Source organism: Hyla sarda, chromosome 1 (assembly GCF_029499605.1).
Source record: "Hyla sarda isolate aHylSar1 chromosome 1, aHylSar1.hap1, whole genome shotgun sequence".
Lineage (NCBI taxonomy): Eukaryota > Metazoa > Chordata > Amphibia > Anura > Hylidae > Hyla > Hyla sarda.
In genome coordinates, this window is record NC_079189.1 from 419,264,269 (window position 1) to 419,278,155 (window position 13,887).

Consider the following 13,887-nt stretch of genomic DNA (forward strand, 5'->3'; position numbering starts at 1 on the left):
TCAGCTAAAATAGGAGTGACTTTCCCACAACAAATAGCTTTTAAACTTTTTCTTAAATTAAGGCTTTACCATCCCACTAATTTCATTGACATCCTAAAACATGGTTTAATTGTTAAAGTTCAAATAAAACAGTAAATACATTGCTATAAAGCTTATATGTGCACATTTTAAACTACAGCGCATTGTTTCAGGAATTGGTTCAATCATGAATAACTAATAGTCTGCATTACTTCTTTTTTTCAGGCAAAAAAGGAGTGGCAAAATACTTCATTATTGGAGGAAAAACCATCTAGACCAAGGTTAATCAGAACAAATGATGAACCTGTACAATATAAGGAAAATACAGAGTTTTCAAAAGACAAAAGAGATTATAGTTACAAAGATAAATTATATGATCCAAAAACTAATTTGTTTGAAGAAACCAATAAGAACTCAACTCAAGCAGAACAAACTGCGAAGACCGTAAAGGCAACCATGTTTGAGCACAAAATAGAAAGGCACAATCCTCCTGAGGTGTACCAGTCAGGAAATGTTATGTCCAGCAAGCCTCCCAAAAGTGCTGTCACATCTGAGCGTTTACAGGCCAAACATGAATCATCAAGTTGGTTAGAATGGTTAGACTGTAAAAATGTGCAATCAGTGGCACCAATTCGAAAGGACCTTGATATAAAAGACAGTAAATTTAGTGAAAAATCAGTAGAGATTATTTCTTCTTCTACAGAAGATGGAAATGTACAAAGAATGATGCTTCAAAGCACTAAAACATTTGATGAGAACAGGAGAGTAGAGCCAAAGTATGAAGTGGTCCAAGCTGTAACAGAAAGAGCTCTAAGTGAATCTATTCAAATAGCACTCGAAGACAAGGCTGTGACTCTTCGATCTCGACGATCTTTTCACAGCAAAGATTGGGAACAAGGCAAAGATGGGTATGGGCAATCGGGGACTAGTCTGCAAAGAAGTAAAAGTGAATATAGAAAGAGAAACACCCTGAATAGTCCCAAGGAAAATTCACAAGGCAGATTTTTTTTTACTGAGAAAAATGAATTTTCACCATCTGAAAGTCTTTACAAAAAAGAGAGCATTTTTAGCAGTAAAAACACTTCAAATGATAACAAAGACTTTGATTTTAAAGAGAAAGTCCATGAATCAAACAAAAAAGTTGAAAAACAGGAAGGCACATTGGAGAAATATTGTTCTGACTATTCCCAATTTGGAAGTAGTGTAACAAGTAAGGGAGAAATGAAAACCCCTTTTAGAAGTGACAAGCTGATTAGTTCTCGCAGCTCAATAGAAAAAGATTCCGAAAAAAACATTAAAACTGTGAAGAAAGATTCAACCATTGCAAATTCAAATATAAGAAATGAAATAAATTATTTAACCCAGGAGTATAAAAAACAGCCATCACTTAATCAATTTCATCCTCAAAAAGGACTGTCAACCAGAAACATCAATAAAGAGGAGTCAGATGGCTTTACCAATGCCATGTTAAACACGGAAATTGAGGAAATAAAGAGGGAATTATTCAATCGTCGGTCTTCGAAAGAAGTTGAAACTTTTCAAAAGAAAGCGAGTAAGGAAGAACTTAAAGAGGATACTATACTGCTAAAAAGTAAAGACTCCTTTCAAGATGGAGAAAAAAGCATTAGGCCATCTGATATGTATAAATTTGAGCGTGATGATATAAAGAAAAAGACACCTGAGTTTAGAATTCCTTATGAAAAGAAAGACCACCTAGATATTACCGCTGTTAAAGACCTATCTCCAGGTGATAAAAAAGTAACATATTTTGCAGTAACAGGTATAGATGGTAAAAGGCAGAGGAATGATGATGGCGAAAATCAGATCAGCAGTAATACCAGCTTTTCTGAGGACTTTTACTTTACTCACAGTGTGAGAATGGGCAGAATAAACTTAAATTCCAACTCCAGCTCTGTTACGCAAGAAGAAAAAAATACAGAGAAACCTATAGATACCTCACGTGTTTTAACTGGAAGCACAACATACAAAAATGTGCAAGTACTTCAAGATAATTTTAAAGAAAAGTCACAAAAGGCATCAGAAAGTCACAGTGTTGTTGATGCGTTGCTCAAGAGACACAAACAAAAACCAATTGTTCATGATAAAAGTCCTATATATCTAGATACTCAAACAAAACCTGTGCAGAAATCAGGTATAATAGAGCCTGAGAACAAGACAGATTCAAAGGCCAAAGAATCTCCTCTTAAGCTTGATGGAACATATAAATCAAAAGCTGTGGACATTGATTCACTGATGGCTGACTATAATGCCAGTCAAAGAAAGGATAAAGAAAACAAGTCCAGAGATGATGATCTAAATTTCACTAAATGGGAAAGGTCAAGATCTTTTAGGGAGGGTGTGTCTAGAGGTTCAAGTAACAAATGGAAAGATCCCTCAGCTCGAAATTTTACTTATGATGAAGGCTATAAATATGAGCCTGCTGGATTACGGTATACTTCGTCTCAAGAAACTACCTCAACAAAGGATGATCTTAAGCAAGCTCTCTCAAAAAGTCCTACACTTTTAGATAATTTCAGCACTTTTGCAGGAGTTAACCATGATAAAGATCTATATAAAGGCAATAGAGAATCTTCAGTAAAAACCATTACCCAAACCAACTATAAAGAACATTCCACACAGTCCTTTGACTCAATGACAACAGAAGCAAAGTCTACTTCATATATGCAAAATAAACAAACCATAATAAAAATGAGTGGTGATCAAAGTGAAAATCGGTTGGCAGATCGTGTACATCAGGGCTCTAAACATAGGGAAACCAATCCAGAGGAGAAGACACAAACACTTTCCGAAAGTAAAAAAACAGCAAAATCAAGTGACTTAATCGGTCTTATGTTGGAAAACAGAGAAAAGAGAATTGAGCAGCTTCGTTCTAGACAAAGGGTTCCAGTGGATCTTCCGCAAGAGCCAGAAATGCACCAGATAGAGGCGCGACAAGATTGGACATACAGTGATAGCAAGGTACACCAATTTTGTTTTGAAATTACCTAAGTCATGTTTAAGGGTGTTTGGCGAAAGGTGAAAACCATGAATGCTTTCTTTGGCACATCTCTAGTTTGGAATACACCGACAATAACATGATGGTATAAGCATAGCTGGAAGGACCTAAGGTCTTAAATGCATAGTATACATGCATGTTCTCATGTCTGTGTATGGACAGGAATTATTATTTTTTTTAAATAACCTAAAAGTTAGGTTTATATATATTTTGTATATATTTAGTAAATATCATTTTTCATCTTATTACAATGGTACCTGTCAAGGTATGGGATATATTGGGCAGCAAATGAGCAGTCAATTCTTAAAGCTATTTGTTTGAATCAGTAATAATTGTCAAATGTTAGTATGTGAACGAGCACCTCTGACAAGGGCCAAATTGGGATGGATAGACACTAGGCTAAATAATCTCCAAAATGTCCGGTGCATTGGTTATTACTTACCAAGGACAATGGGTGAACCAGTGATGGGCTCCTTAGTGCCTGTGCATGGGCATCAAAAGATAGCCCATCTGATCTTATCCCATAGGTCAACTATGGTATCACAAATTGTGTTTTGACACTTTCATATTATAGACAGCATTGACTGTTTAAAAAAAATAAAGAAAGAAAATTGCATTACAACTTGCTGTGCAGCTGCAGACAAACCGGAGTGTGTCAGTGGCTAAACAATCTACAATAGGCACATCAAAACTGGACCTTTACTTAATGGAAGAAAATGCCCTGTTCTGATTAATCAAAATGTTTTAACTACTTATGGAGGGCTAGGTGCAGGTTTAATGCTTTCCTGTGGAAGAAACGGTGCCCATGTTTACAACTCTTGCACTTTGCTTTTAGCGGATATTACTTGGACACTGACTACTTAGGCCTCTTTCACACTATGAAATTGTTCTGTTTAGGAACTTCCGTCAGAAGTTCCGTCACTATATCGGGGAAAACCGTCCGTTACAAAACCCCTGACAGCCGTAACTAAATCGCATTGCAGCCTATGGGGTTTTGTAACTGCCCGTTTGCACCCGTATATGCCCGTAATTCATTACGGACATTATACAGTGACGGGACATCGTGGCGGAAAAATTACTGCATGCACGGACGATTTTCCCCGATATAGTGACGGAACTTCTGACGGAAGTTCCTAAACAGAACAATTTCATAGTGTGAAAGAGGCCTTACCTGAACATTGTTGCAGGCCAGGCACACTTCTTCATAGAAATTGCATTTTCTAATGGCAGTAGCCTTTTAGTAGGATAATGATCCCTGCCAAACTGCAACATTGTTCAGTAATTGTTTATGGAACATGACCCAGAGATCAAGGTGTTGGCTTGTCATGCATGCTTGTCATGCAATTTTGCTTGAAAAGCAAATATGAACCTTACAACTTACAGGACTTAAATGGAACCGGTCATCATATTTAAGTTGACCAAACCGCGGGCAGCGTAAAACTGTAACAGGCAGTGCCATCCTAACATAACGTGATCCACCCAGGCGCTTCAGAGAAATCCTAGTTTTAAAATGCATCCAGTGCTTGAGTAACTAGTCATGGTGGGCAGTCCTGGTGGCTGGCCTCTGCCCTGCAAATGCTGAATGACATGCCCCTCCCTCGTCACTTAGCATTTATGGGTAGGAGAGCAGCCGCTGGGACTGCCCACCATGGCTAGTTACTTGGCTCCTTACTGCATTTTAAAAATATGATTTCTCGAAAATGCATGGGTGTATCAGCATAAATCATAGCAGAATAGTGGTGGGATTGTACTATATATAGTGGGGCAAAAACATATTTAGTCAGCCACCAATTGTGCAAGTTCTCCCACTTTAAAAGATGAGAGAGGGCTGTAATTTCCACCATAGGTATACTTCAACTATGAGAGACATAATGAGAAAAAAAATCCATAAAATCACCTTGTCTGATTTTTTTAAGAATTTTTTTTCAAATTATGGTGGAACATAAGTACAAACAAGAAAGATTCCTGGCTCTCACAGACCTGTAACTTCTTCTTTAAGAGTCTCCTCTGTCCTCCAATCCTTACCTGTATTAATGGCACCTGTTTGAACTTATCAGTATAAAAGACACCTGTCCAAACTCAGTCACACTCAAAACTCCACTATGGCCAAGACCGAAGAGCTGTTAAAGGACACAGATACAACATTATAGACATGCACCAGGCTAAGAAGATTGAATCTGCAATAGGCAAGCAGCTTGGTGTGAAGAAATCAACTGTGGGAGCAATTATTAGAAAATGGAAGACATACAAGACCACTGATAACCTCCCTCGATCTGGGGCTCCACGCAAGATCTCACCCCGTGGTATCAAAATGACCACAAGAACGGTGAGCTAAAATCCCAGAACCACACCTAGTTAATGAACTGCAGTGAGCTGGCACCAAAGTAACAAAGGCTACCATCAGTAACACACTACACCACCATGGACTCAAATCATGCAGTGCCAGACGTGTTCACCTGCTACAACCAGTACATGTCCGGGCCCGTCTGAAGTTTGCTAGAGAGCATTTGGAGGATTCAGAAGAGTATTGGGAGAATGTCATATGGTCAGATGAAACCAAAGTAGAACTTTTTGGTAAAAACACAACTCGTCGTGTTTGGAGGAGAAAGAATGCTGAGTTGCATCCAAAGAAAACCATACCTACTGTGAAGCATGGGGGTGGAAACATCATGCTTTGAGTCTGTTTTTCTGCTAAGGGACCAGAACGACTGATCCATGTAAAGGAAAAAATGAATGGGGCAATGTATTGTGAGATTTTGAGTTAATACCTCCTTCCATCAGCAAGGGCTTTGAAGATGAAACGTGGCTTGGTCTTTCAGCTTGACAATGATCCCAAACATTCCACCCGGGCAACGAAGGAGTGGCTTCCTAAGAAGCATTTCAAGGTCCTGGAGTGGCCTAGCCAGTCTCCAGATCTCAACCCCATAGAAAACCTTTGGAGGGAGTTGAAAGTTTGTGTTGCCCAGCGACAGCCCAAAACATCACTGCTCTAGAGGAGATCTGCATGGAGGAATGGGTCAAAATACCAGCAAGTGTGTGAAAACCTTGTGAAGACTTACAGAAAATGTTTGACCTCTGTCATTGCCAACAAACGGTATATAATAAAGTATTAAGATGAACTTTTGTTATTGACCAAATTCTTATTTTCCACCATAATTAGCAAATTCTTTAAAAATCAGACAATATGATTTATTGGATTTTTTTTTTCTCATTATGTCTCTCATAGTTGTGGTATACCTATGAGGAAAATTAAAGGCCTCTCATCTTTTTAAATGTGAGAACTTGCTGAATTGGAGGCTGACTAAATACTTTTTTGCCCCACTGTATATTTTAGAGGCTAGAAAAAATCATTTAAGCTTTAATTTATTTCATCACAATTGGTAGCATTGCCTTTAAATTGTCTATGGATAACAGTTTTTATTTTTTTAATGTTATGACTCAATAAAGATGGGGTTTTATCTGTCCCATATACAGGACAACATCCTTTTCTTCTTATGTACAGATACAGTTTGGGTAGCTTTCACAAGCTTCTCACATTAAAGGAGTTCTCTAAGCTAAAACATTTAACCCCCGCTGTGCCCGGGCTATAAAACTATACATAATAAACTTTCACTTACCTGCCTACGTTCCCCCGTTGTTCCGATATCGCCGTCCCGGTCTCTTCCACTTCCTGCGGGTCGGTGACTTCACTCTGCACTCAGCCTATCAGCGGCCGCAGCAATGTTCGCTGATAGGTTGAGCGCAGAGTGAAGTCACCGACCCGCAGGAAGAGGAAGCTGACAGGGACCGGAGCACGAGTGGCGATATCGGAACAACGGGGGATCGTAGGCAGGTAAGTGAAAGTTTATGTATAGTTTTACAGCCCGGGCACAGGGGGGGATAAAAGATTTCAGTTGGAGAACTCCTTTAAGTTGAGTTTTGGCCTATTCCGCCTGACAGAACTTGCACGAGTCAGGTTTGTAGGTTGTCTTGCTCACATGCTTTATTTCGTCCCATACATTATCTAAAGGATTGTGGTCAGACTCTTGTGATGGCTACTCTTACCTTTTATTTTCTGTCATTTAGAGGTATGATTGCGGTCATTGTCCATTTGAAAGACCCATTTGTGCCTAAGCTTTAACTTCCTTGCTGGTGTCATGATAATCTTCAGAAAGGGGTACTCCCGTGGAAACCCTTTTATTTATTTATTTATTTATTTATTTTTTAAATCAACTGGTGCCAGAAAGTTAAACAGATTTGTAAATTACTTCTATTAAAAAATCTTAATCCTTCCAATACTTATTAGCTGCTGAATACTACTGAGGAAATTGTTTTCTTTTTTGGAACACGGAGCTCTCTGCTGACATCATGACCACAGTGCTCTCTGTTGACATCTCTGTCCATTTAACCCCTTAAGGACCTAGGGCGTATGGATACGACCTCGCTTTCTGGTACTTAAGGACCCAGGACGTATCCATACGCCCGTGGGAATTTCTGTCCCCGCCGAGCGGGGACCGGACCGTGGTCCCTGCTGAGATCGATCAGCAGGCACCCCGCGCAAATGCCCAGGGGGGTCATCAGACCCCCCATGTCGGCGATCGGCGCAAATCGCAAGTGAATTCACACTTGCGATTTGTGCCGATTCGGGTCTATGGTGACCCGATGAACCGAAATAGAAGGGGAATCGCGGGTGTCCAAGACACCCACGATCCCCCTGAAGTGATAGTAGTGAGGTGGCAGGGGTGCCACCCCTCCTATCCCTGCTATTGGTCATCAAGACGTGATGACCAATAGCAGATCGGGGCGGGGGGCTTTACTTTCGGTTTCCCCGTCTTGCCCACCCACAATAGGCGGGGCAGAACGGGGAAATGACAAAGGACCGGCGCCGAAGTCCACTCACCCATCGGCGACGGCAGCAGGCGACGATCGGCGGCAGCGGGCAACGATCGACGGAAGAAGAGGACGGCGACGCAGCTCCGTGGATACTACGCAAGCCGGTGAGTTGCTTAGCAACATCTGGAGGGCTACAGTCTGATACCACTATAGAGTGGTCTCTAAACTGTAGCCCTCCAGATGTTGCAAAACTCCCAGCATGCCCAGAGAGCTATTTAGGCATGCTGGGATTTGTAGTTTTGCAACAGCTGGAGAGCTACGGTTTGAGACCATTGCACAATGTTCTCTATACTGTCGCTCTCCAGATCTTGCAAAACTACAACTCCCAGCATGCCCACATAGCAGTTTGCTGTCTGAGCATGCTGGGATTTGTAGTTTTGCAACATCTAGAGGTCCACAGTTTGGAGATCACTGTGCAGTGGTCTCTAAACTATATCTCTCCAGATGTTGCAAAACTGCAAATCCCAGCATGCCGAAACAGCAAACAGCTGTCTCGGCATGCTGGGAGTTGTAGTTGTGTACATCCAGCTGTTGCATAACTATATCTCCCAGCTTGCCCTTCGGCGATCAGTACATGCTGGGAGTTGTCGTTTTGCAAAAGCTGGAGGCACACTGGTTGGAAAATACTGAGTTAGGTAACTGAAGGTTTTCCAACCAGTGTGCCTCCAGCTGTTGCAAAAGTACAACTCCCAGCATGCACGGTCTGTCAGTACATGCTGGGAGTTGTAGTTTTGAAACAGCTGGAGGTTTGTCCCCCCCATGTGAATGTACAGGGTACATTCACACAGGCAGGTTTACAGTTAGTTTTCTGCTTCAAGTTTGGACTGCGGCAAATTTATCGCCGCAGCACAAACTCCTAGCGGTAAACTCACTGTAAATGCCTGCCAGTGTGAACGTACCCTAAAAACACTACACTACACTAACACATAATAAAGAGTAAAACACTACATATACACCCCCTTACACTGTCCCTCCCCAATGAAAAACATATCGTACGGCAGTGTTTCCAAAACGGAGCCTCCAGCTGTTACAAATCACCAACTCCCAGCATTTCTGGACAGCCACTGACTGTCCAGGCATGCTGGGAGTTTAGCAACAGCTGGAGGCACCCTGTTAGGGGTATTCTACGCCAGTGATTCCCAATGTCCACCCCTATGCAATCCCTATGAGGTCCTCAAATGCGCATTGCGCTCTCTCACTTCAGAGCCCTGTCGTATTTCAAGGAAACAGTTTAGGGTCACATATGGGATATTTCCGTACTCGGGAGAAATTGCACTACAAATTTGGGGGGGCTTTTTTTTCCTTTTACCCCTTATGAAAAGGAAAAGTTGGGGTCTTCACCAGCCTGTTAGTGTAATTATTTATTTTTTTTTTTAAACTAACATGCTGGTGTTGCCCCATACTTTTTATTTTCACAAGCGGTAAGAGCAAAAAAAGACCCCCAAAATTTGTAATGCAATTTCTCCTGAGTACGAAAATACCCCATATGTGGGCGTAAAATGTTCTGCGGACGCACAACGAGGCTTAGGAGTGATAGCGCGCTATGTACATTTGAGGCCTAAATTGGTGATTTGCACAGGGGTGGCTGATTTTACAGCGGTTCTGCCATAAACACAAAAAAAAATACCCACATGTGACCCCATTTTGGAAACTGCACCCCTCACGGAACGTAACAAGGGGTATAGTACGCCTTAACACCCCAAAGGTGTTTGACAAAATGAGAAAAAAAAATGTTTTCGCTAAAATGCTGGTATTACCCTAAATTATTCATTTTCACAAGGGAAAATAGGAAAGAAGCCCCCCAAAATTTGTAACCCCATTTCTTCGGAGTAAGAACATACCCCATATGTGGATGTAAAGTGCTCTGCGGGTGCACTACAATGCTCAGAAGAGAAGGAGCGCCATTGGGATTTTGAAGAGAAAATTTGTCCGGAATTGAAGGCCACGTGTGTTTACAAAGCCCCCATAGTGCCAGAACAATGGACCCCCCCACATGTGACCCCATTTTGGAAAATACACCCCTCACGTAATGTAATAAGGGGTACAGTGAGCATTTACGCCCCACAGGTGTCTGACAGATTTTTGGAACAGTGATCCGTGAAAATTAAAAATTAAATTTTTCATTTGCACAGCCCACTGTTCCAAAGATCTGTCAAACGCCAGTGGGGTGTAAATACTCACTGCACCACTTATTAAATTCTGTGATGGGTGTAGTTTCCAAAATGGGGTCACATGTGGGGGGGGGGGTCGACTGTTCTGGCACCACGGGGGGCTTTGGAAACGCACATGGCCCCTGACTTCCATTCCAAACAAATTCTCTTTCTAAAAGCTCAATGGGGCTCCTTCTCTTCTGAGCATTGTAGTGCGCCAGTAGAGCCCTTGACGTCCACACATGGGGTATTTCCATACTCAAAAGAAATGGGGTTACAAATTTTGGTGGTCATTTTCTCCTATTACCCCTTGTAAAAATGTAAAATTTGGGGAAAACACAGCATTTTTGTGAAAAAATATATTTTTTTCATTTACACATCCAACTTTCACAAAAAGTCGTGAAATACCTGTGAGGTGTTAAGGCTCACCGTACCCCTTGTTACATTCCTTGAGGGGTGTAGTTACCAAAATAGTATGCCATGTGTTTTATTTTTTTTGCTGTTCTGGCACCCTAGGTGCTTCCTAAATGCGACATGCCCCCCAAACACCATTTCAGCAAAATTTGCTTTCCAAAAGCTAAATGTGACTCCTTCTCTTCTGAGCATTGTAGTTCGCTCGCAGAGCATTTTACGTCCTAACATGAGGTATTTATATACTCAGAAGAGATGGGGTTACAAATTTTGCGGGGCATTTTCTCCCATTACCCTTTGTAAAAATGATAAATTTGGGGAAAAAACTGCACTTTAGTGAAGAAAATTTTTTTTTTTTCCATTTACACATCCGACTTTAACAAAAAGTCGTCAAACACCTGTGGGGTGTTAAGGCTCACTGGACCCCTTGTTACGTGCCTTGAGGGGTGTAGTTTCCAAAATGGTATGCCATGTGGGGGTTTTCTGCTGTTCTGGCACCATAGGGGCTTCCTAAATGTGACATGCCCCCAAAAACCATTTCAGCAAAATTCCCTCTCCAAAATCCCTTTGTCGCTCCTTCCCTTCTGAGCCCTCTAGTGCACCTGCCGAACACTTGACGTACACATATGAGATATTTTCTTACTCAAGAGAAATTGGGTTACAAATTTTTGGGGGATTTTTCATCTATTACCCCTTGTAAAAATTCAAAAACTGGGTCTACAAGAACATGCAAGTGTAAAAAATGATTTTGAATTTTCTCCTTCACTTTGCTGCTATTCCTGTGAAACACCTAAAGGGTTAACACACTTACTGAATGTCATTTTGGATACTTTGAGGGGTGCAGTTTTTATAATGGGGTCATTTATGGGGTATTTTTGATAAGTAAGCCGTTCAAATCCACTTCAAAATTTAAGTGGTCCCTGAAAAATTCCGATTTTGAAAATTTTGTGAAAAATCGGAAAATTGCTGCTATACTTTAAAGTAAAAACATGTCAACTTTATGATGCAAACATAAAGTAGACATATTGTATATGTGAATCAATATAACATTTATTTGGAATATCCATTTTCCTTATAAGCAGAGAGCTTCAAAGTTAATAAAAATGCAAAATGTTAAATTTTTTCATCAAATTTTGTAATTTTTCACCAAGAAATGATGCCAGTATCGACAAAATTTTACCTCTAACATAAACTAGAATATGTCACGAAAAAACATTCTCGGAATCAGAATGAAAGGTGAAAGCATCCCAGAGTTAATAATGCTTAAAGTGACAGTGGTCAGATGTTCAAAAAATGGCCGGGTCCTTAAGGTATATTTGGGCTGGGTCCTTAAGGGGTTAAAGAACTGTCCAGAGTAGGAGAAAATCCCATAGCAAACATATGCTGCTCTAGACAGTTCCTAAAATGGACAGAGATGTCAGCAGAGAGCACTGTGGTCAAGTTGTCAGCAGACAGGTCCGTGTTCCAAAAAGAAAACCATTTCCTCTGTAGTATTCAGCAGCTAATAAGTACTGGAAGGATTAAGAATTTTTAATGGAAGTAATTTACAAATCTGTTTAACTTTCTGGCAACAGTTGATTTAAAAAAAAAAAAAAAAAAGTTTTCCACAGGAGTACCCCTTTAACCTCTTCAGGACTCATGACGTATGTATACGTGTTCACACCCTGGGTCTTAAGGACCCATGACGTATGCATACGTCATGGCGTTTTCCGGTCTCTGCCGCTCGCCGGGCAGAGATCGGAACTGGATGCCTGCTGAAATCCTTCAGCAGGCATCCAGGGCAAACGCCAAGGGGGGCCATGTAGGCCCCCCATGTCGGCGATCGCCGCAAATCGCAAGGGAAATCGCCCTTGCGATCTGCGGCGATACCGGGCTGATCGGGTCTCTGGGACCCGACCGCCCGGTAATTTCGCATGATCCCGGCTGTCACAGACAGCCAGGACCATGCTAACGTATAGGAGCGAGGTGGCAAGCCGGCCACCTCCTCCGATCCCTTGCGATCTGTCGGTTAGTTAACCGACCAATCGCAGGAGGGGGGGGCGGTTACTTCCTCCCGTCCTGCCCGGCCCCTGAAAGTCCGGAGAGAACGGGAGGAAGACCGGAGGACACGGCGGGGGACGGGGGAGTGCTGGGGACCGGCCCCGGTACTTACCTCGTCCCTGAAGACCCTGATCCCGGCGATGAAGATGGCGGCGACAGGTGAGTAGATCTTCAGCCGCGGTCGGGCCCTTTACAGCAATGCACGTCGCCGTAAAGCGACATGCATTGCTGTAATAGAACCCTGTAAACTACAACTCCCAGCATGCCCAGACAGCCCTTGGCGTCTGGGCATGCTGGGAGTTGCAGTTTTGCAACATCTCGAGGTCCACAGTTTGGAAACCACTGTGCCCTTCCAGATGTTGCAAAACTACACATCCTCAGCATGCCCTTACTGTCCAGGCATGCTGGGAGTTGTAGTTCTGTAACATCTGGCCCTTCAGATGTTGCAGAACTACAACTCCCAGCATGCCTGGACAGTTTTGGCATACTGGGAGTTCTAGTTTTGCAACATCTGGAAGGGCACAGATTGGGAACCACTGTATTAGTGGTCTGCAAACTGTAGTCCTCCAGATGTTGCAAAACTACAACTCCAAGCATGCTGGGAGTTGTAGTTCGGCAACATCTGGCTCTAAAGATGTTGCCGAACTACTACTCCCAGCATGCCTGAGAATGTTTGGGAGTTGTGGTTTTGCAACAGCTGGAGGCACACTGGTTGGGAAACATTGTTTCCTAACTCAGTGTTTCCCAACCCGTGTGCCTCCAGCTGTTGCAAAACCACAACTCCCAAACATTCTCAGGCATGCTGGGAGTAGTAGTTTTGCAACAGCTGGAGGTCCCCCCCCCCCCCTGTGAATGTACAGGGTACACTCACATGGGCAGGCGGCTTACAGTGAGTATCGGGCTGCAAGTTTGCGCTGCAGCAAATTTTGCGCGGCAGCTCAAACTCGCTGTAACCCCCCGCCCGTGTGACTGTACCCTAAAAACACTACACACCACTACACTAACACAAAATAAAATAAAAAGTAAAAAACACTACATATACACATACCCCTACACAGCCCCCCTCCCCTCCCCAATAAAAATGAAAAACGCCTGGTACGCCACGGTTTCCAAAATGGAGCCTCCAGCTGTTGCAAAACAACAACTCCCAGTATTGCCAGACAGCCGTTGACTGTCCAGGCATGCTGGGAGTTTTGCAACAGCTGGAGGCACCCTGTTTGGGAATCACTGGCGTAGAATACCCCTATGTCCACCCCTATGCAAATCCCTAATTCAGGCCTCAAATGCACATGGCGCTCTCTCACCTTGGAGCCCTGTCGTATTTCAAGGCTACAGTTTAGGGTCACATATGGGGTATCGCCGTACTCGGGAGAAATTGCC

General features: G+C 42.5%; 1 protein-coding gene across 7 annotated transcripts in view; it reads left to right on the forward strand.

Moving 5' to 3' along the window:
* The window catches only part of KIAA1671 (KIAA1671 ortholog), a 235,563-nt gene that overhangs the window by 97,946 nt on the left and 123,730 nt on the right, over window positions 1-13,887 (forward strand). For all 7 annotated transcript variants that reach the window (XM_056529030.1, XM_056529070.1, XM_056529054.1 and 4 more), the window contains one exon: window positions 244-2,997. In XM_056529030.1, the coding sequence (XP_056385005.1) occupies window positions 244-2,997 (2,754 nt within the window). The remainder of the gene's footprint in view (window positions 1-243; window positions 2,998-13,887) is intronic.